The sequence below is a fragment of the Drosophila erecta genome, unplaced genomic scaffold (assembly GCF_003286155.1).
Source record: "Drosophila erecta strain 14021-0224.00,06,07 unplaced genomic scaffold, DereRS2 tig00000000-arrow-pilon, whole genome shotgun sequence".
Taxonomy (NCBI): Eukaryota; Metazoa; Arthropoda; class Insecta; order Diptera; family Drosophilidae; genus Drosophila; species Drosophila erecta.
The window spans coordinates 8204002-8224808 of record NW_020825194.1 but is presented as its reverse complement, the minus strand read 5'-3'; the positions used below and the strand labels follow the sequence as shown (position 1 = coordinate 8224808).

The following is a 20807-nucleotide window of genomic DNA, read 5'->3' as shown; positions in this document are numbered from 1 at the left end:
TAATATTATTTATTTTTTTGTTTAATTATTATACATATAGACTAGAAAATATCAAAATTAGATACGCTCGCAAGCTCCAAGTCGGGCCGCATTTAAATAAATATGTAATCTGATAGATAATCATAAAACTGTGAACTCCTGAATGCATTTACTCAAGTTTGTACTACATGCATACGTTGCCATATTAACACTAAACTGATCTTATAAATAAACATTTTTTGTATGAATTTATTATGTTTTTGTACAAAACTAGGCCAAGGACAACTGTGTTATCACATGTCAGTTGCTGCAGCTTTAAATAATATTACCACAAATAATAATCCCCACTGTACAATAAATAATCTATTAACTAAATGCTTCTCTTTAGGAAGTTTCAAATAAAAATAATCTTCCGAATGCAAATTCCATTTTTTATTCGTATCAGTTGTAAATTAACCGAAAAAGTATTTTCCCATGTTGCGTTCATCATCATCTTCGGCTTAAGGATTACATTTTCAAAGGTCGGTGAGTCTTTGAAATTGGTTTATATTAAGCGATTGCTCAAGACTTGTAAAAGATGTTAACCAATTTGACTCAGTTTTCATTTTTGAGACGAAGTCATTCAAAACGGCCTTGAATAATAGATATATATATATTGGAGATGGCTTACACCATTTTAGTATGGTTTTTGATTTCTTCAGTGGATATCAACATGGCCTCCGTAAAATTGGTGAGTAGTTCGTGCCTGTAATATCTGTGTTGCGAAATACAATATTTTCTAAATTCTTCACAGCTCCTCATTGCCATTTTGGTTGTCGCTATATCCGTTAACACCTCAGCGGAACTTTTGAGAAAAATGATTTCTCCTATCATAAATGCGGCAACGAATTTCTTGAACCCTAATACGAACTCCTCCCAAGAGATTGCTACCAATGATACCAAACCCCGATATGACCCGAAAAACCGAACATTAAGTAATAACGCTCTAAAGTCACTCAGTGGCTAACAAGAAAAGAAACTATAGAAAACTATAGATTAAATTGTCAGCATTCAAAAAAACCAAAAATAAATTATTTTCAACGATTTTCTATAAAGTTCCTTCGTCTGGGATACATTTCGAAATCTTAACGAAGATATTTTATTTGGGGTTTTATAAGATAGACACTACAGGCTACGGAACCTGGGCGGAACCAGCTTTAATTAGCATTAGCCCTAAACTCTAAATGGACGAGGTGGCGTAGTCGGCAGGGAACTTGAACAGGTGCTTCCCAGTGGCCTGTACGGAGGGCAGGAGTCCAGCGTTCGGGATGATGTTCCAAGAGAGGTATAGGGACACGTTGCGGTTGTCCTTCAGGCCATTGCCGTCGTCCCAGAAGTAGTATTTGGTGTTCATGTTCTTGAAGTCCAGCACCGCATTCTCGCCGCGCAGGATGATCTTGTCCCACAGTACCACCTGGTTGAGTTGATTGGCAGGTGTCTTGTACTCGGCGGTGAGATATAGGAACAGCTGTTTTACGTTCCAGTTAAAGATGCCGGTGAGATTCGTCTGCAGGTCGAAGGTCACGAAGCCCAAATCGTGCTTCTCCCGGGCCGCTCCGTAATCCGGGACATTCTTCACCAGTACTCTGACCGTGTTGATGTTTGCCTCGGTCCGGTAGTCCAGAAAGACGGTGGACAAAAAGCAACTGAATGTAAGGCAGGCCAGAACGCTCAGCGTGTATGCCACCGTGGCGTTTCCTCGGGTTAACACCGTATGCATTCTAATATCGTTTTATTCCTCCCAGTCCGGCAAATGACACGTCGTGTTGTTAGTTTGGAAAAAAAATGTTAGAGCTGGAACGATAATCAGTATGTACGCGATGTACTATCGATGACTTTCCCGGTTCGGCCCGAAAACATCGCCAGAATAACGCGAATTTCCCGATTAAAGTTCATGGCTTAAAATCGCAATATTTCGCGGAAAATCGTTAATATTTGAGCTAATTAAATCATGTACATGATCATTTCAAGCCAAAACCTTTTTAAAATTAAGATGCAAATTTTAGCATTGCACATTTTTTAGTATATGGGCACACTTATATAATTGAAAATTTTTCAATTATAAACGGAAAAATGGCACAGTCGTAAATGCTACGCCAAAACCTTAAAATTTCGGATTTGCAAGGTCTTAAAACAAAATTCAAAATATCTCTATTAAATTAACGCTTACATGTATAACATAAGTAGAGTAAGTAAACAAATTAAAAGGCAATGGGACCGCAACGAGACAATTCAAAAATACCAACTTGCCGGAAACAAAAGTGAAGGGAGAAATATCGATGTGAGTTCATATCGCGAGACGCAGTAGGGTCCTACCTTTTCTTTCAATATCCGGGAATAATATGGCGATCCGAAACTCTGACGATAGACAGAGAATTTAACACTGCTGAAAAATTGATTAATTTGCTACAAATTTTAAACGGTAATACGCGCAAATATAACTAAATTGTTGTCGATCGTGTGGGTCGTGCATTGTGCTAGTTTTTTGTCCTGCAAACGTCAGTTAATTGGTGAAAATCGACATCGGAATAGTGGCAAAAAAAATTTTCCCCCAGTCGTTCAGCTATTTTCTGCCTTCGCTGCGCGTGTGAGCGGGACGGTAATAGCGGTTCGACTGGCCGCGTCGGGGAATCGCGTCTGCGGGAGAGAGACGAGGCTATCGACCAAGCGAGAAACGCATACGCCAAAGTCGAAAAGTGATTTTTCGTCGTTCGTTCGGGCGAAGTCGAAACTGCTGCGAAAAGTTTTATAAATAAAGTACTGCAATTGCAAGTTCTCGAATGTTGGTAAACTTGCAAATTGCATCCTTCGATTGGTCGTTTCGGCGGCGTCTCCCCTCTGCGATTATATAAATAGTGAAGCACGTTGCCCCGAGTCCTAATTGCGCATCGATTGGTTTTGTATCCGTGAATAAACGAAATTGGCGATACGAAACTTGGGGAATTGAGTGATTTAGTGTAATTTTTTTGTTTCGTTTTGCACCTGAACCATTTTCGGTGTAAAAATGTGAATCAGTGGACAGGGGAAATGGAATGGGAGAATTAAATGCGAACGAACGATGTACGAAAGAGTGTGCAAAGACAAAGTGAAAGAATGCGCAGTGTTGCCACCCCGCTGGCTCATGTGCGTGCGTGTGCGAATGTGTGTGTTAGTTTCTTTGCCCATCGCATATATAAAACCGATTCCTCACAATATCCAAAAATCAATATAACCGAAGAACCTATTTTTGTTGATGTGTTTTTGTAGCGCCCCCTCTTTCTTGAAAAACACATCAACAAAGTTGTTAAATTCACTTAAAGTGACATTTACTTGGGACCTGACCTCTGTTTACCCAAAAAAAATAAAAATTTAATTTCTATACCTTTACCTTTTTTGATGACCAAAAGGACGCGTGAATTGAAAGTAAATCAAAATAAAATAACCCTAACAACACAGAACCTCCAGCGAGAGAGTAAAATGAATAATGATGCGAAAAACCATGAATGCGATGACTTGAATGTGCGCTCCACGGCGTATTTTAACCAACAAACCACAACCAATCAACCGAAAGCACCAGCAACCAGCAAGAATAACGCAGGCTCTGGCTCCGGCTCCAATAATAACAACAACACCACAACCACCAATCAAAAGTCCAACAGACAGTTGAATCATAATTTACCCCGTATCGCTGCCGCCAGACAATCCATAGCCGCCGCTCTACTGGCGAATGATAGTCTGAAAAACAGCGGGCGGAAGATCCTGTCGGCCAAGAATGAGCCACTGACGACGGAGTCATCAGGCGTTTTAACCAACACACCATTACCCAGCAATAGTCGATTGAAAGTTAACAACAACAACAACACCAATAACACTGCCAAGATGTCTGGAACCAGTAGCAGTCAGGCCTCAGCCACGCCCACACCGCCCACGGCCACCAGCAGCAGCACAACCACCTCAACAACAACGAACAGCAGCAGCGGAGGCGGTGGGAGTGGCAGCGGTGGCGGTGTCGGTAGCGGCACCACGGTAATAGCCAATCCCGCATCGGTAGCCAATACCGGAGCTGGAAGTGCTGCCAAGTTCCGTTCCGCCGTGGCCTCAGCGCCCAGCCCAGCACTGCCTGCAACCAACGCTCCTGCAAATGCAACTGCAACTGCTGCGGCAACAGCAGCAGCAGCAATCGCAACTGCTCCTGCCCCCAGTAGTAGCTCCTCCAGCTCCTCGTCCTCGAAGAAGACCCGAGCAGCAGTGGCCGCCCTGAAGCGACAGGTGGCCTTGCAACAACAACAACAGCAGCAGCAGCCCGTTTCCGGTAATACCCCCAACTTGACCAGCAAGGATTCGGCGCATTTGAAATTCGCCGCAACCACTCTGCTGATGGGCGCCGCCGCAGCTGCCGCCGATAGCAACGCTGGCGCTGCTACCGGTGGATCAGGTGCAGGAGGATCATCATCTGGCGGAGCGGGAGGCGGGGCCAGAATGGCCCTAAATCCCGCCGTAGATGTGGCCAATGCCGCTGTCCTGCTTAAGCAAAAGCTAAAGGATGCGGCTGCCGCTGCCTCGGCCTCCGCCTCCAATCGCTCCGCCACATCGTCCATGTCGTCAACCGCCTCCTCGCTGTCCTCGTCGGCGGGCATCGTGAATGCCATATCCTCGGCGCTGCAAAACATCATTACGCCGGATACTGACACCGACACCGAGTTCTATCCCCAGCCCGTCACCACAGACCTGTCCGAATCGGAGGAGGAGTCTGTTTCAGAGGTGAGTTGGCCAGGTGTCATCGCACCTTTAAACCATTACGCAGTGTTTTCTCCCATACCAGACTAGTCCAGCTCTAATTCCCCTTGAACAGTATTGTATTCGCTTTAAAGTTGTCCTGCACATCCATCGATCTTTTAGATAGGTGACATTTTGGTAGAATTTGAAAATCTTTTCAAGCTTGTTACTCGAAGCCTCTAGAAGTAGAACTAGTATTTCTGCGGCCTTAGTCATAAACACATGCTTAACCCATCTTTATAAACCCATCTATTACTCGGAACCATCTTTCGTTGCTTAGAGTTATAGGAGGGTACAATGAACTCAGAACTATCTTTGCTACTTAAAAATAACCAAATAGTCTAGAAAAGACGGTAATGATAAGCGGCATAAAAATTGCAGAAATCTCCCTATAATCATATGGTATAGAAACTAAAAGTAAACCGAATTTGATTGATAGTGCAACCATTTGGCTAAGTCAGATGATTAAAGGCGTTGTGTTATCACTTAGCTGGCACACCTTATCAAAATAATCGAGTGTTTTATTATCGTAGCTGAACAAGTATTTTTATTTCAAAGTAAATCCATGCTTGCCGCTCCACAGATTCGCATTATATTCGCTTTTACGAGGGGAAATACCTCGAATTGATCGCACATATTTGTGCTACACGCAATTGTTGTTGCAGCGTGAGGGAATCAGCGCTCTCTTTCTCTCATACACACCGGAAGGCTGTTGTTTGAGTTTTGCATGTCAGTGTGTGTGTGTGTGCTAGCCCTATTCGCATGCTAGTGTGGGTGAATGATTTATCAGCTGTTCGACTGCTCGCTGGTTTGCCATAGTATGCGTAAATGCCCATGTATTTCTTTGTCTAGCACACAAGCATATTTGCGAAATGCTAAATGCAAGCTAAAAGAAGAAAAAAACGTAAAAGCTTTTATGCTGCAACTACTCAATTAAAATCAAAGGTCATTGCATTGGTGGGATCGTGCAATTGACCCCCCGCCTCTCCCACGAAAATTAGTAGTTTAATTTCCTCGCTGCTTACACATGTACATAATTTTGGTTCGACTGCTTTCGCGAATTCTCTTTTGGGCAGCGTGACAAAGATGTCCGTTGGCGATCTGGCAACGTCAGTGCGGCTTCTGCTTCTTTCTAGCTGATGTTGTTTTTGTTGTTGCAGCAGTGAAACGTATGTGAAACACTTACAAAAAACAATAATAAATAAGAGCCATAATAATAATAACGCACTTTGAGTATAATGAACTTTGGGTATCTTACTTTTTTGGTCAAGAGAGAGAGATACAATTTGCTGAATATTTTCTGCGGTAGCGTGCAAAAATTTTATGGTTGATTTTCTTTTTCACAAACACACACACACACACACGGGCCAACACACATACCAATGCGCAGCAACGAGAACAAACGAACGGCTGCTGTTGAACTCGTTCATGATGAATTTTTGTTGTAGGTTCTCTTTGCTTTTCTTTCCGCTGCCGTTTCTCTCTGCTCCTCAGCTTGGTTATATTCTTTTTGTTCCTCTGTTCATTCATCAAAGGTTAAGCAGACAGCACTTGGCCTCGTGTTGAAAATGTATTTCGGCAATATTTTTCTGCAATGTCTTTTCCCCTACTTAAATTTTTGGTTCAATAATTTAAGGCGTGGGCGTAAGCACACACACACACACACACACACACACACACATTTATGCAGAGGGTGAGTGTGTGCGTGCCATATTTAAATCGATGTGCGAACTGCACTCTCTGACTCATGCGGCTCTTCAAATTCCCCAATAAAACAACTTGATGCGGTAAGAATCAGGTCAAAAAAGGTGTTTCCATTATATATCTCGGCGAGCATATGGGAAACCAATGTACATAAGTAGAAGAAAGTAGGCATTAAACGGATTGTCCTGTTTCTTTCTAGTTTTCACTACGTCTTCTCCTCGTTCTACTCTGTTATCGATAATTACATTTTTGGCCAACCTGCCCTGCCACCACTTTTTTGTCGCATTGGCAACTCTGTTCAAACGTCATTTGTTGTTTTGTAGGTTTATTCAAAAACTTTGCTCGCTCGCCATGCAGTCCTTGTCATATTTGAAGTTTGTCAATGTTGAATTAGATTAAAAAAAAAAGTAGATCTCTTTAAATTTCCGTTGTAAACGAATTCCAACGCATCTGAGAAGAACAAATGGACAAGGCAGCAATGGTTTACCGCTCAACTTCAAGCACGTTTTTGAAAAACTTGACCAAAGCAATGATACGAAGATTCCGATACAGCGTGGACTATCTGCTGCATTCAGTCGTCCATGTAAATTCGCTGTAACTTCTACAATGTAGTTCTACTAGTCCTTAAAATCTTCAACTCTACTCTCTCTGCTTGCGTTAATTTTTATTATTTATGTACACGTTTCTTTCGTTTCTCTTTATTTGTAGATCCTATTGGCATTCTTGTGTTTAAGGCCAGATCTCCTGGTAAGTTTCAGTTTCGCGTTATAAACCCGTTTCCCGATCCGCATCCCAAAAATTAAAACAAAAAAGAAACCCAACATAATCCATTAACTGAAGGCAAACGAAAGTACCTTCATCTTCAAGCCACCAGTTTTACTAAACCATTAATTTACGCAAAATACTTGATCGATCTATAACCCAATTACTCCGCTTCCTCCTCGCACACATGATTAAACCACACCTAAACCACACCACTTTGTTGCTGGCCTTAGACAACAAGAATGGGCTCTACTGATCAACTATTAAATAGCTTCTCTAATTTGTAACTTCCAGCTAAATTTACTCGTGTATTCGTAGGCAACTTTTTACTATTCTACCCACCCATAGTAAAAGTTTCGAGTTTGTTAGTAGAAATCAGTTCGACTTGACAGCAGCCAGAGTCTAACGAATCAATATGCATTATTCTCCCTTACAGGACGATATTCCCGAATCGGATCCGGATAGTTGTCCGCATGAGGGCGAGGTGCGCGAGGATGAGGACGAAACGGAGGAGGAGTCGGAGGACTCTGATGAGTCCGAAGGCGACGAGGAGGAGGACGAAGAGGAGATAGGTAAGTGTAATTTGCTATTGAACTCCACTTTATAGTAATTTCTTGTTTATCCCTTTACCAGATGTGCTACAGGACAACGACGCGGACGACGAGGAGATCGACGATGAGGATGAGGAAGAGGACGCGCCCGAAGTGAGTTCCTTCCTGCTGGATGCCAACAACAAGCGTTCCAGCAACATCTCCGCCCTGCTCGAGGCCGCGGCCAACGAGAAGGCTCCTGTCCTGCGCCACGCCACCCACGCCATCGACGAGACCAAGCAGGCGCTGACAAAGATGCGCTGCGCCAACAGTCCCCGCGATAAGAAGTGAGTGTTGACGTCCTGTTCCAAGGAATGCATTGTATATTTACTAGCAATCTATCCCCTATTTTGCTGTAGCAGTGGTTTCTCCAGATCCCTCGTAGCCGCCTGCACGGATAACGATGTCAATACGGTGAAGCGGCTGCTCTGCAAGGGCAACGTGAACCTGAACGATGCTGCCGCCTCCACGGATGATGGCGAGTCCCTGCTCTCGATGGCCTGCTCTGCGGGCTATTACGAATTGGCACAGGTATGTTGCGTTATAATCTCTCCGAAACGGTTTGCAATTTGACAACATTTCGGTAATTCTGCTCAAAACTAGTAAAATAATCATATGTAAATACACCTTTTTCACGTGCCATCTAATTTCACGGGCTATTCGTCAACGTGGCAACGCCGCCAGCTGGTTTATCGATAAATAGCCCCGAATTAGTTAGCAGCAATCAAAACAGTTCCACGAGAGTCGGAAAAGAACAAAAACAAATAGACATTACGTGGGAAATTCAAGACCAAATCTCACCAATCTAATCCTCGACTGTAATAGGTTCTGCTGGCCATGTCTGCCGCCCAGGTGGAGGACAAAGGACAAAAGGACTCAACGCCCCTTATGGAAGCTGCATCCGCCGGTCACCTGGACATCGTCAAACTGCTGCTCAACCACAACGCCGATGTGAACGCCCACTGTGCCACCGGCAACACCCCGCTCATGTTTGCCTGCGCCGGTGGTCAGGTGGACGTGGTGAAGGTGCTGCTCAAGCACGGCGCCAACGTCGAGGAGCAGAACGAGAACGGACACACGCCCTTGATGGAAGCGGCTTCCGCCGGCCATGTGGAGGTAGCCAAGGTATGTGATACCAGTAGTATATACCTTGCAATCAATATAGAGGCCACCAGACTTTACGATATACATACAATACAAATGATTATAATCCGAGATTTGAGAGTGTTGGCACACCTGCGACCTGAATCGCGTTACTGATTGGTGTAGGCAAGATGCCAAGCTCTGTGATTTAGTTTGATCTTATCTGATGCATTCGGCAGTAATGTATTGTATTTTTAACTATTTAATTGCTTAGCTAATTGCTTATCGGTTATCCTTGTAACCATTTAGGTGCTGCTTGAACATGGAGCCGGCATCAACACCCACTCAAATGAGTTCAAGGAGAGTGCCCTCACACTAGCCTGCTACAAGGGTCACCTGGACATGGTGCGATTCCTGCTCCAGGCAGGTGCAGATCAGGAGCACAAAACAGACGAAATGCACACTGCCCTAATGGAGGCTTCAATGGACGGTCATGTAGAAGTGGCTCGCCTGCTGCTGGACTCCGGTGCCCAGGTAAACATGCCCACGGATTCTTTCGAGTCCCCGTTAACGTTGGCTGCCTGTGGTGGTCATGTCGAGTTGGCTACACTCTTGATCGAGAGGGGGGCCAACATCGAGGAGGTGAACGACGAGGGCTACACTCCGCTCATGGAAGCCGCACGCGAGGGACACGAGGAGATGGTGGCCCTGTTGCTCAGCAAGGGTGCAAACATCAATGCCACGACCGAGGAGACCCAGGAGACAGCTTTGACGCTGGCTTGCTGTGGGGGCTTCATGGAAGTGGCCGCATTCCTGATCAAGGAGGGAGCTAATCTTGAGCTTGGTGCTTCCACACCGCTCATGGAAGCTTCGCAAGAGGGTCACACCGATCTGGTAAGCTTCCTGCTGAAGAAGAAGGCCAATGTTCATGCAGAGACCCAGACGGGCGATACTGCCTTGACGCATGCCTGTGAGAACGGACACACGGATGCGGCCGGTGTGCTGCTATCGTATGGAGCTGAGCTGGAGCACGAGTCCGAGGGAGGGCGAACGCCACTAATGAAAGCCTGTCGTGCCGGACACCTGTGCACTGTCAAGTTTCTCATTCAAAAGGGCGCCAATGTCAATAAACAGACCACCAGTAATGACCACACTGCCCTGTCCTTAGCCTGTGCCGGCGGTCATCAGTCTGTGGTGGAGCTGCTATTAAAAAACAACGCGGACCCGTTCCACAAGCTGAAGGACAACAGCACCATGCTAATCGAAGCCTCCAAGGGCGGACACACTCGTGTGGTCGAGTTGTTGTTCCGATACCCGAACATTTCGCCTACGGAAATGGCAGCGGCTTCGAATGTTAACCAGACAGCACCAACCACCACCACCCAACCCGGTCAAAATCAGATGCGTCAAAAGATCATGAAGCAACAGCTTCAGCATCAGTTGCAGCAGCTGAACGCACCTCCTGGATTGCATGAGTTGTCTGAGGCGGCTCGTGCATCTAACCAGCAACATTTCCACCAGCAACAGTTCAGCAGTGCCGGCAATGGCTCCTCCAACATTGTGGCAATGGGAACTGGCGACTTTTTGGACGCCGGTGAACTGCAACTTACGGCTACGGCGGGAATGAGTGCGGGAACCGGAACCAGCACCACGGGCAGTGAGACTGGTATGGAGGAGTATGGAGAAGTCGGAGGAATTGACCTAACTACTCTTGGCGCTCAGCAGCAGGAGGGCCTCATTGCAAAGTCGAGATTATTCCATTTGCAGCCGGGCTTTGAGCAGCAGCAGCAGCAACAACAGCAGCCACCTGCAGCCGGCCAGCACCAGTTGGTGCCATGTAAGCACTTCGACCTGGACATGGAGCACATTAATTCTCTGCAGCCACCGCAAAAGGCACCGCCCGCTCCACCTGTACTCTTTCACACCGTTTGTCAGCAGCCTGTAATGCAACAGCAGCAGCAAGTTCAGCCAGGCCAGCCCAAGTTGAAGGCAATGCTTCCCAACCGTCATCGGGCGTTGAAAACCGGCGAAGTAGTGGAGTTCATTGACTGTCCGCTGGATCAACAACAGCATGGCGAGCAGGTGCGCACGCAGCCTTTGGGTGAGGATGGGAAGACCACACAGTTTGCATGTGCTGGAGAGGATCCACGCTTGCAGCGCCGACGCGGCTTTATGCCGGAGCTGAAGAAGGGTGAACTGCCGCCGGAGAGCAGCAGCAGTGACCCAAACGAGCTAGCCCTTAAAGGTGAGCTAAAACACAGCCTAATGTTTTTGTTAAAGGTTATCTAATTCTTTGTATTAATCCTTAAAATCAGGAGCCGACAACAATCAGCCCGTACCGACAGCACTGGACAATAGTGCCTGCGCCCAGATCCCAGCGGTAAGTCCAATAGTCCTATTTATAGAATAATCTCTTTACCAACTGGCATGTTACTTACAGCGAAACTCTAGCGGAGCAATAACCCATTCCTCGGAAGTTCTGCAGAGCACAGCTATCAGCGACAGACCCAAGGTAAAAGCCACCAACAAGAACAACCGGAAGCAAGCGGTCGCAGCAGCAGCAGCTGCAGCAGCAGCGGCGGCGGCGGCAGCAGCGGCCGCTCAGCATGCCCAGCAAGTGTTGCCGAATTTGCAGCAGAACCCTATGGTTTCCATCTATAATAACCTGGTATGCTTCGCTAAGGCTAACTTATTGCATCCATTCAAATAACACAATTTTTTTTTTATACGCAGCATTTGCAGCATCCGCATCTCCAGCTTCAACAGCAACTTCAACTGCATCACCAGCGAGTTGCTGGACTGGACAATGCAGCGGCTGCAGCCGCGAACATGGCCTACTCTATTTCTCCGGCTTCGCCACTCCCCTCGCCCACTGGCAGCGGCAACTATGTCGATCAGCAGTTGCAACAGCAATCCATGGATGTAGCTTTACAGCGCAAGACGGCCATGGAGGATTTCCGTGGCATGTTGGAGACGGCGGTAAATGGGTCAAGGGCCAGAAAAGACCCGGCTCTTAAAACGCCCCAGTTGAACTTCTTCAAGGACGGTTGGCGTATGGTGGGAGTGCCCAATTTCTTCGGTGATCAGCCAAAGTCGCCCACTGAGACTCCGCCGGAAATGGAGGAGACTGCCATGTCCTCACCGACCGAAGCAGATCGTCTCGGATCGGAGCCTAGGGCCGAGATGAAAAATTTGGCCACGCTCTGCTCGGCCGCAGCAGCAGCTGCTGCTGTGGCTGCGGTTAACAAGGATCAGGATGAGATTAGTTCGGAACTTGAGAGCGAGTGTGAGGATGACGCAGAGGGTGGTGCTGGAGCAGAAGGCGAGGAAAACACACTGCCGCCGGAGCCAATTGAATTGGCAGCCGCTCTAAGGGAGGATGGCATAATTGTGGAGGAAGAGGAGGATGACGAGGAGGAGGATGATGACGACGATGAAGAGCAGGATACGAACAGCGGCGAGGTCGATAAGCTGAACTATGATGACGAAGATGCGGAAGTGGACAACGATGGTGAGGTAGACTACATCGACGAGGACGAAGGTGGTGGAGATGGCGAGGATGAAGAGGATGAGGCGGACGATGACGGGTACTTCTTGGACGAGCCTGACAGCGACCAAGGAATTGGCAACAATAATAACAATTCCAAAAGCGGTGCCAGTTCTTTGCCATCGAAACAGCGCAAAATGGCCACTCGGTTAGAAAACCTAATCCTGAACTCGCAGACACTGTGCGACTTCCCGCCTGAACTTACCAACTCGGAGCTGGTTCATGTCCTACCCCAAATAAGCAATCTCAAAGCAGCGGTCAGCAGCAACGCGACTCTGAACAGCGTACTCCAGCAGCAGTTGGTAGCAGCCTCCGCGGCAGCTGCGCACGCCAAAGCGGCTGCCGTCCACCAGAAGCAGCAGCATGGAGAAGGAGATCAGCAGTGCGGTAAGATCACAAACGGATATTTGTGATATTTATTTCTTAATTTGTTTACCACAATCCTTGTTTGCAGAAGATGATGGTGGTGCTAGCGCAAGTGAGCTATATTCGGGCTTGGAGCACTTCGCCAATGATGGCGAAATGGAGGACATATTCCAGGCAAGTTAATTGTTTTTTGTGTTTAGCACAAAATGCATATACTAACCACATATTACTGTTTGTTTTAGGAACTGGCAAGTAGCCTGAACTATCCCGAGCTGGCCGAGTTTAGCCTCAATCAGATGTGCAAGGGTCGATTTGCTGGCAACTGGGCGCAATCTTCCGCCAAGTGGACTGGTCAGGAGCAGTTGGTGGGCGTGGTAAGGTCGCCGGGTCTCATTAACCCAGGCGATGTTCCGCAAGATGCCCAGCGACAGGCAAATCTTGTCCTACTCGACTATCCCATGCAGCAAAACATCCAACTAGAGCAGCGTCTACTCGATGCTGAGGAAATGCACCTGCAGGTTGGTTTCATATTATCCTGCTGCATGATGCGGATTGTTTAAAACATATTACTTTTCTATTTAGCAACACCAGCAAACACCGCTCTCCTTACTGCCCTTTACGGATGAACAGCAGCAGCAGCTTCACCACCAAGCTTTGCCCAATGCAGTCGATTTTCAGCAACACCAACAACTTGCCCTGGATAACGATCCGGAACTAAAGCAGCAGCTTCAGCAGTACTCCAACGCGCGCATCATTAAAGCTGTGGCTGCCCAGCATCAGCAGCAGCCTGCAACCAACTTCGTTTACAACGTGGAGAGTGGCGACAAGAATGCACCGCCAGTGCAGTTGCTCTTCCAGTTGCCACCAAACATGGCTCAGCATCAGGCGCAACAACAACAAGCCGTTGGAGAGCCTCTTACCGAACAGCAACAGCAGCAATTGCACGCTGAGCAGGCGCATCTCTTTCAGCATCGAACTGGCGGTCAGCGTCCGCCCACCCAGAGTGAGTTAGAGCAGGTGGCTCAAGAGCTGTTGCTTCAGCGAAGTGGCCAGGTGCCGGCAGGAGCTCCTGTTGTGGGTGTTCAAGCACTTCCTCTCAAGCAAAAACATTTTAACCTGCATCCGCCGCCGTGTCCACCCACCTGTGTCCAGCATCAGGTATGTTAATAAAACTCAAGAGAATGGAGGGAAGTCTTATGCGCCATACATAATTTTCTAGGTGGCCACGCAGACGCATCCTGCATCTGTTGTAGTGCCGCAGCCTGCTGTTGGATATACACAATTCGCTCTTCAGGCCTCCCAGCAACAGCAAATGCAACAAAACGAGCTCTCCATTTGGCCGATGGGCACGCCTACTCCCACGCCCAGCAGCGGTGTGAGCGCCACCAAGTCGATGCCTGGCGGCATTGCCAAAAAAGCCATTGACAAGCAGTCGCGCAAGGATCGTCGTTGCGTGGTGCGCCAGACTCCAGCCGGCAGTCAAGGTAGGTCTTCCGTTCATAATTAGCCAATTCCTATTTAATATAACTACATTTTTTATTTCATCGCAGTTAACACCAACCAGCATCAACAGCCCCAGGTCGCAACAGCGCAGCAACAAGCCCAACTCCAGAACCAGTTAACCGTTTCGACCACCGTGAGTTTGGATAAGACTATTGAGATAGATTCAGAGACGGAATCCAACCACGACACGGCGCTAACCTTGGCTTGTGCCGGCGGTCATGAAGAACTGGTGGAACTGCTGATCAATCGGGGAGCAAACATCGAGCACCGCGATAAGAAGGGATTCACACCGCTTATCCTAGCCGCCACCGCTGGCCACGACAAAGTCGTGGACATTCTGCTCAAGCACAGCGCTGAGTTGGAGGCTCAATCAGAACGTACCAAGGATACTCCGTTGTCGTTGGCTTGTTCTGGCGGCCGATACGAGGTGGTGGAACTTCTGCTTAGCGTTGGTGCCAACAAAGAGCACCGCAATGTATCTGACTACACTCCTCTTAGCCTGGCAGCCAGTGGGGGCTATGTAAACATCATTAAACTGTTGCTTAGTCACGGAGCAGAGATCAACTCGAGAACGGGCAGCAAGCTGGGCATTTCACCGCTTATGCTAGCCGCCATGAATGGTCATACGCCGGCCGTTAAGTTGCTTTTGGATCAGGGATCCGACATAAATGCCCAGATAGAGACGAATCGCAATACGGCCTTGACTTTGGCTTGCTTCCAGGGCAGACATGAGGTCGTAAGTCTGCTGCTCGATCGACGGGCCAATGTGGAGCATCGAGCTAAGACGGGTCTAACCCCTCTTATGGAAGCAGCTTCAGGCGGTTACATAGAGGTCGGTCGCGTTCTGCTGGACAAGGGTGCGGACGTGAATGCTGCTCCAGTGCCGACGTCCAGGGATACGGCCCTCACAATTGCCGCCGACAAGGGTCATCAAAAGTTCGTGGAGCTTCTTCTATCCCGTAATGCCAGCGTAGAGGTAAAAAATAAAAAGGGTAACTCCCCACTCTGGCTGGCTGCCCATGGTGGCCATCTCAGTGTGGTGGAGCTTCTGTACGATCACAATGCAGACATTGACTCACAGGATAATCGACGCGTTTCCTGCCTGATGGCTGCCTTCCGCAAGGGTCACACCAAGATTGTGAAGTGGATGGTGCAGTACGTGTCGCAGTTTCCCTCTGACCAGGAGATGATTCGCTTCATTGGTACCATAAGTGACAAGGAGCTGATAGACAAGTGTTTTGACTGCATGAAGATCCTGCGTAGCGCCAAAGAGGCCCAGGCCGTCAAGGCCAATAAGAATGCTTCCATCCTGTTGGAGGAGCTGGATCTGGAGCGGACTCGCGAGGAGAGTCGCAAAGCTGCCGCCGCCCGACGTCGAGAGCGCAAGAAGAAGAAGAAGATGGAGAAGAAAGAGGAGAAGCGCCGTCAACAACAGGGTAATGGGGCTGGCGGAGACGACCTTCAAGGCGATGACGATGATGCCAGTGACAAGGATGACGATTCCGACAAGGACGATGAAGACGAGGAGGCAGCGCCGGCCGCCGCCCGCGAGGAGGGAGACTCTGGCATCGATCAGGGCTCGTGCTCCAGCGGAGACACCAAAGGTGCGCGCTTGGGTGGCAGTCAATCCGCTCAGGCTGCGGAAGCGGCAGCCAATGCCGTGTCCAACAACAACCAGGGAAAGAAGAACAAGAAGCAGCCCAAAAACAAGGTGGTGGTATCCGTGGAACCAGTTCCAACACCAACTCCTCCAGTAGTCACATCGAACACCGTCCTCAAGGGCATCACTTTGAAAAAGCAACCCGCAGTCGAAGTTGTAAAGCAACCTCCTGCCGCACAACAGGCTGCCCCTCTTAAGCGGCAGCTCGACGTGAAGAAGGAGGAATCCTCTCTCAAGAAGAAGGAAGAGAAAAACAGCTCGTCCAGCAGCAGTAACAAGCGTGAGAAAGAGAATCTTGCGCCCAAGGAGGTTGCACTGCCAACCAAGCAGCAACCCAGTAGCTCCAGCAAACTGCAGAGCAGCGAGTCTGCGAGCAACATAAACAGCAGTACCGCTACCAACACCAGTAGCGCCAATACCACTACCCGCAAGGAAGCTGCAAAGCCGGTGTCCCAAGCCGCGAGTGCGACCAGTTTGAATCCTGCAAAGCGCACCGAAGTTGATGGCTGGAAGGAAGTAGTCCGCAAGAGCAGCGCCGCCCAGCAGACCACAGCGGTGGGAGCGAGTGGAGCACCTCTGCCTGTGACAGCTACCAGCTCGGCCACCAGCGTGCAGCACCATCCGCACCACCACATAGGCAACAGCTCCAGCAACAGCTCAAGCTCTCTGGCCGCAAGCGCCACTACCGCAACGTCTTCGGTACCCGAGATGACCTGCAAGAAGGTGCAAGTGCCCGTAAATGCCATCTCCCGGGTGATTGGACGAGGTGGAAGCAACATAAACGCTATCCGCGCCACCACTGGTGCTCACATCGAGGTGGAGAAGCAGGGCAAGAACCAATCAGAGCGTTGCATCACTATCAAGGGCTTAACCGATGCTACAAAACAGGCACATATGCTCATTTTGGCACTGATCAAGGATCCCGATGTGGACATCTTGCAAATGCTGCCCAGGATTAACAGCAGTATTAAGCAGGCGTCTAGTGGCGGGGGGGCAAGCGCCCCGATGTCCGTGGGAACTTGGGACAATCGCACCGCTGCCGGTGTGAATGCGTATACCTTTTCCTCAGCTGCGTCCACCACCTCCACATCCTCCAGCTCTTCTGCCAGCTCTACTACACCGGCGGGAGCTGCGTACAGTAATGCGCACAAGCAGCAGCAGCAGCAGCTGCAGTCAGTGAAGGGCCCAAGTGGACGGTCATCAGCGTCGGTGAAGTCTAACGGCAGTAGCACCAAGGTGTCGGCCTCGAGTGGATCGGGCACCCGGAACGGCAGGGGTGGCGGTAGCTATCTTGGCCAGCAACAGCCTGGTCGCAGCTCTGGAGGTGCCTCAAATGGCGTGACCAAGAGCAAGGCAGACAGCTCTTCCAAATCCCAGCCAGCCGCACAGAAGAGCAGTTCCACCTTGGGTAAATCATCAACTGTGGCACCGGGGGCACAAAATTTCGCAAAGGCGGCGGCTATTGCACAGTCCTCACCCAAAAAGGCTGAGGGTGGTGCTGCATCTGCGGTGATCACCTCTGCCGGTGGACGCAGCAGTGGCGTGGTGGCACCATTTGGACGTGGCAAGCCTGTAGCTGGCCAAGGAGGACCTGCAGCAACGGCGGCTTCCAACGTTTCCCAGCTCGGAAGTGTAAGTGGCAACAGTAGCAACAGCATCATATTGGCTGGACCAATTGGCACCTTTAATGTAGCGGATGTGGCCGCTGTGAATGCAGCCGCGGCAGCAGGAGCAGCAGCCACTACCAATGTGAAACCCATTGCTCCCATTGCACCGCCCAGTAAGCGAGTTGGATCTCCCACCCAAGCCCAGCAACAGCATCAACCGCAACAGCAGCATCAGCAACAACAGCAACTACCCCAGCCAGCACCAGTTCCTGGCCAACAGCCACAACAACAGTCGCAGCAGCAGCAGCAACAACAAGCGCCTCAGCAGCAACAGCCACAACAGCCAACCCAGCAACAGCAACCACAGACGTCCCACCAAAATCTCGTGATCAATACAAACTTGCTGAACGATCTGATGGCCGCCAGTGCAGCAAACACCACCAGCGATAGCTTCAGTGCCCAGCTGGCAGCGAAGTTGTCTAGCGCATATTCCCTGTTCAGTGACTACCAGCAGTCGCAGTGGGGCAAGTTGGGTGATCCGGGCATCGGCGGTGGAGCAGGAGCTGTGGGCGATGGTCTGCCGCAAGCGGATGCTTCCAAGGCACCAGGATACAATCGCAACATCCTTAGTTCGCCCGTTGGCAGTTCCAAGGCCTCGTCGAATCACTCCACCTCGCCTCCAGTGGGTAATGTGATCCAGCAACAGCAGCAACAACCGCAATCTAGCCAACAGGCTCTCAACATAATCACCAGTGGACCAGGAGGGCCCGCAGCAGCGCCAGCCAGATCACCGATGGTGTCAGCCAACGAAGGAAATCCCGCAGTGGGCCAACCCTCCATCAATGGAACCCAGGGACTGGGTGAGACGGCTCCTGCCCATTCACCAGGCGTTATTAAACCGCCCACGGCCACAGTTCCCATACAGCGCCATGTGCCCATGCCGATCTCTGCACCGGAGGCCGGAGCACAGCCCACATTTGGAGCGATTGGTTCCAACCCAGTTAGCGGTAACAATTCGGTGGCTGCCCAGGCCGCAGCTGCTGCCGCCGCCTCGGCGATGATCGATCGCCAGCAGCAGAATTTGCAGAATCTGCAGACTTTGCAAAATTTGCAAAGGATGGTGGGAGCCTCACAGCAGCAACCACAGCAGCAGCTGAACTATCCCATGGATCCCACGGCCTCATCGTACATCGTGGATGGTAATAACTTGCTGCGCCTGAACCAACGCGTCATCTTCCCGCAAGGCAACACCAAGCCACCACAGCCACCGCCGCAGGGTGGAACACAGTCGAATATGTTTGGAGGAAATCAAGGCAGACAACCACCTGGAGCAGGTGCAAGACAGCCAGGAGGAGCAGCTGCACAGCGTTGGTATGGCGGCGCTCTAGAGTATCCTTCTTACACCGGCCGCGACATGCTGCACCTGGAGAATGGAGCCGGCGGAATGGCGGGCATGGGCTCACCATCGGCAATGTCGCCTAACCACGACGACATTCGCAAGATGCCGCGACCCATTGGTACCGAGCGAGCTGCATCATGGAAGTACAACAACTTTAACATGGGAGCCTCGCCACTCAGCATGGAAGATGCTTTAGCCAGTGTGTTGCCCCCATGGGCACACGAGCTTAAGGCTCAGCCTCCGGGCTTGCAGCAGCCGCCTCCGCCGCCTCAGACGCAGCAGCAGCAACAACCGCTCAACTGGCTGAAGCAGCAGCCGCAGCAGCAGCAATACAGGGCCTACAACAATGGACCCTATCCGCAGCAGCAGCAGCAGCATGAGCCAATGAATGTAAGAGACAATTGATGAAATGGCTGTTCATGATTAGCATTATTTAATTTATTATTCCAAATATATCCAGATGCCCATGGACTACCACAACATGCAGGCACCTCCAAATATGAGCCAGCAGCAGCAGCAGCACGTCAACTTGATGCCCTCCTATGGCTACCAGCATTTTGTGGGAGCTCCTGGAGCGGTTGACATCTCCGCACACATGCCGGACAAGATGGAGGTGTGGGATCACCACGACAAACACGTGAGTGAACACTTGCTACTAGAACTATTTGCCTTATAGCTCTTTTAAAACTAGATATGACATTGCCTGGAAAATCCATATCACTAACGCAATGCTTACCTTTTTATACAGATGCCCTGGACCAACTATACCACCAACTGGTCCAACTGATGTGCCAGCGAAACTCAGAAGGAGGATCTCTTCGATTCCTGAATCGTGTAGCTATGGCTGAGAGAACCCCTACACAAAAATTACCAGGACCCAGCAGAAATGTCAACATCAGTAGCAGCCGTAACACCTTAAGCATCTCACTGATTTGAACATGCAAAGCGAAATAATATTTGTTGAATTTCTACGTTTTCTATTCGGATTTTCGGCTTCTTCTCCCCAATCCTAAATCTTCTAACTGCCGCCTGCCTGCCAACTTTCGTGGAAACCAATTAAGAGCAAGATGGAAAATTGCAAACATGGCTTTGTTCTTTAGTTTATCAATTTAAAAACTTTTGAATTTGGGTAATTATTTAACTTCGCAGGCAAAATATGAAATTGAACCAGAAACATATAAAAACGCAAAAGAAATGCAGAAATGATAAAAGCAAAATGCTAGAAGAAAACATGTTCGAAACTGGTGCCCAGGCAACTGGGTCCAATATATATTATTTATTTTTAAATGTATTGATATTTTTTGAAGAAGCATGAAGTTAGTGGTAGCTTTTTGTGTGTCGAGCTAGAGGGAAACGAAACGAAAAGTAAATCTTCTTCACACACAACATATACATGCACTAACCCCTCCCACGCACACAACACACACCCACACCCATACATACACAAATACATTTACTTTAAGATAGAAGTCAGTCTTATGAATGAAACATTAAATTGAAATGTTTAGCGCCAGCTAAAGTTAAAGTACACACAAACTTTTATTACAACACTTATACATAAATACATCTATATATATATTTAATAACATTAATAAAGGCAACAATTGAATGTCGAAACTGTAAATTCTAGGCGCGCACTATTCTCTATCCCCCTGTTTTGTCCCCGATAAACTTAAATCTTAAACAACAAGAAGCTAACGAAACCGGAAACTAGAACAAAGCTATGAAAACAAAACGCATATGCATACGCAAAATCGCAATATGAACCGCAAAAAGTACGAAACGAAAACCGCAACCGACAGATAATTACTTA

General features: G+C 48.8%; 3 protein-coding genes across 5 annotated transcripts; 2 read left to right on the top strand and 1 right to left on the bottom strand.

Moving 5' to 3' along the window:
• The first annotated feature begins 612 nt into the window (after nt 1-612).
• LOC26526167 (accessory gland-specific peptide 95EF) lies at nt 613-1063 on the top strand. Its single transcript, XM_015153880.2, has 2 exons — nt 613-709; nt 773-1063. The coding sequence occupies exons 1-2, from the start codon at nt 641-643 to the stop codon at nt 983-985; spliced, it is 282 nt and encodes a 93-aa protein (XP_015009366.1). The 5' UTR covers nt 613-640; the 3' UTR covers nt 986-1063.
• Nucleotides 1063-1844, bottom strand: LOC6555104 (signal peptidase complex subunit 3). The gene has a single exon (XM_001981984.3). It carries the CDS (start codon nt 1736-1738, stop codon nt 1199-1201), a length of 540 nt encoding a protein of 179 aa, XP_001982020.1. The 5' UTR covers nt 1739-1844; the 3' UTR covers nt 1063-1198.
• Nucleotides 1845-2281: 437 nt separating this feature from the next.
• On the top strand, nt 2282-20093 carry LOC6554949 (ankyrin repeat and KH domain-containing protein mask). Of its 3 annotated transcripts, none has more exons than XM_026981408.1 (18): nt 2282-2440; nt 3454-4758; nt 7186-7224; nt 7676-7811; nt 7873-8116; nt 8189-8360; nt 8655-8954; nt 9222-11157; nt 11228-11292; nt 11353-11580; nt 11646-12846; nt 12914-12999; nt 13068-13343; nt 13408-13983; nt 14045-14309; nt 14376-19384; nt 19455-19631; nt 19743-20093. In XM_026981408.1, exons 2-18 carry the CDS (start codon nt 3475-3477, stop codon nt 19779-19781), a joined length of 12033 nt encoding a protein of 4010 aa, XP_026837209.1. In that variant the 5' UTR covers nt 2282-2440; nt 3454-3474; the 3' UTR covers nt 19782-20093. The 3 variants fall into 3 exon arrangements, with proteins under 3 accessions (XP_026837209.1, XP_015008896.1, XP_026837208.1); XM_015153410.2 differs by having other exon boundaries at nt 3405-4758; XM_026981407.1 differs by having other exon boundaries at nt 2282-2516; nt 3405-4758.
• The last annotated feature ends 714 nt before the right edge of the window (nt 20094-20807 follow it).

Excerpts from the sequence above, each read along its gene's own strand:
- LOC26526167 (XM_015153880.2), top strand. The coding sequence starts at position 641 with ATGGCTTACACCATTTTAGTATGGTTTTTGATTTCTTCAGTGGATATC. Across the intron at positions 710-772 it reads ACATGGCCTCCGTAAAATTG|CTCCTCATTGCCATTTTGGT; the intron begins GTGAGTAGTTCG and ends AATTCTTCACAG.
- LOC6555104 (XM_001981984.3), bottom strand. The coding sequence starts at position 1,738 with ATGCATACGGTGTTAACCCGAGGAAACGCCACGGTGGCATACACGCTG.
- LOC6554949 (XM_026981408.1), top strand. The coding sequence starts at position 3,475 with ATGAATAATGATGCGAAAAACCATGAATGCGATGACTTGAATGTGCGC. Across the intron at positions 8,117-8,188 it reads AACAGTCCCCGCGATAAGAA|CAGTGGTTTCTCCAGATCCC; the intron begins GTGAGTGTTGAC and ends ATTTTGCTGTAG. Across the intron at positions 11,581-11,645 it reads TTTCCATCTATAATAACCTG|CATTTGCAGCATCCGCATCT; the intron begins GTATGCTTCGCT and ends TTTTATACGCAG.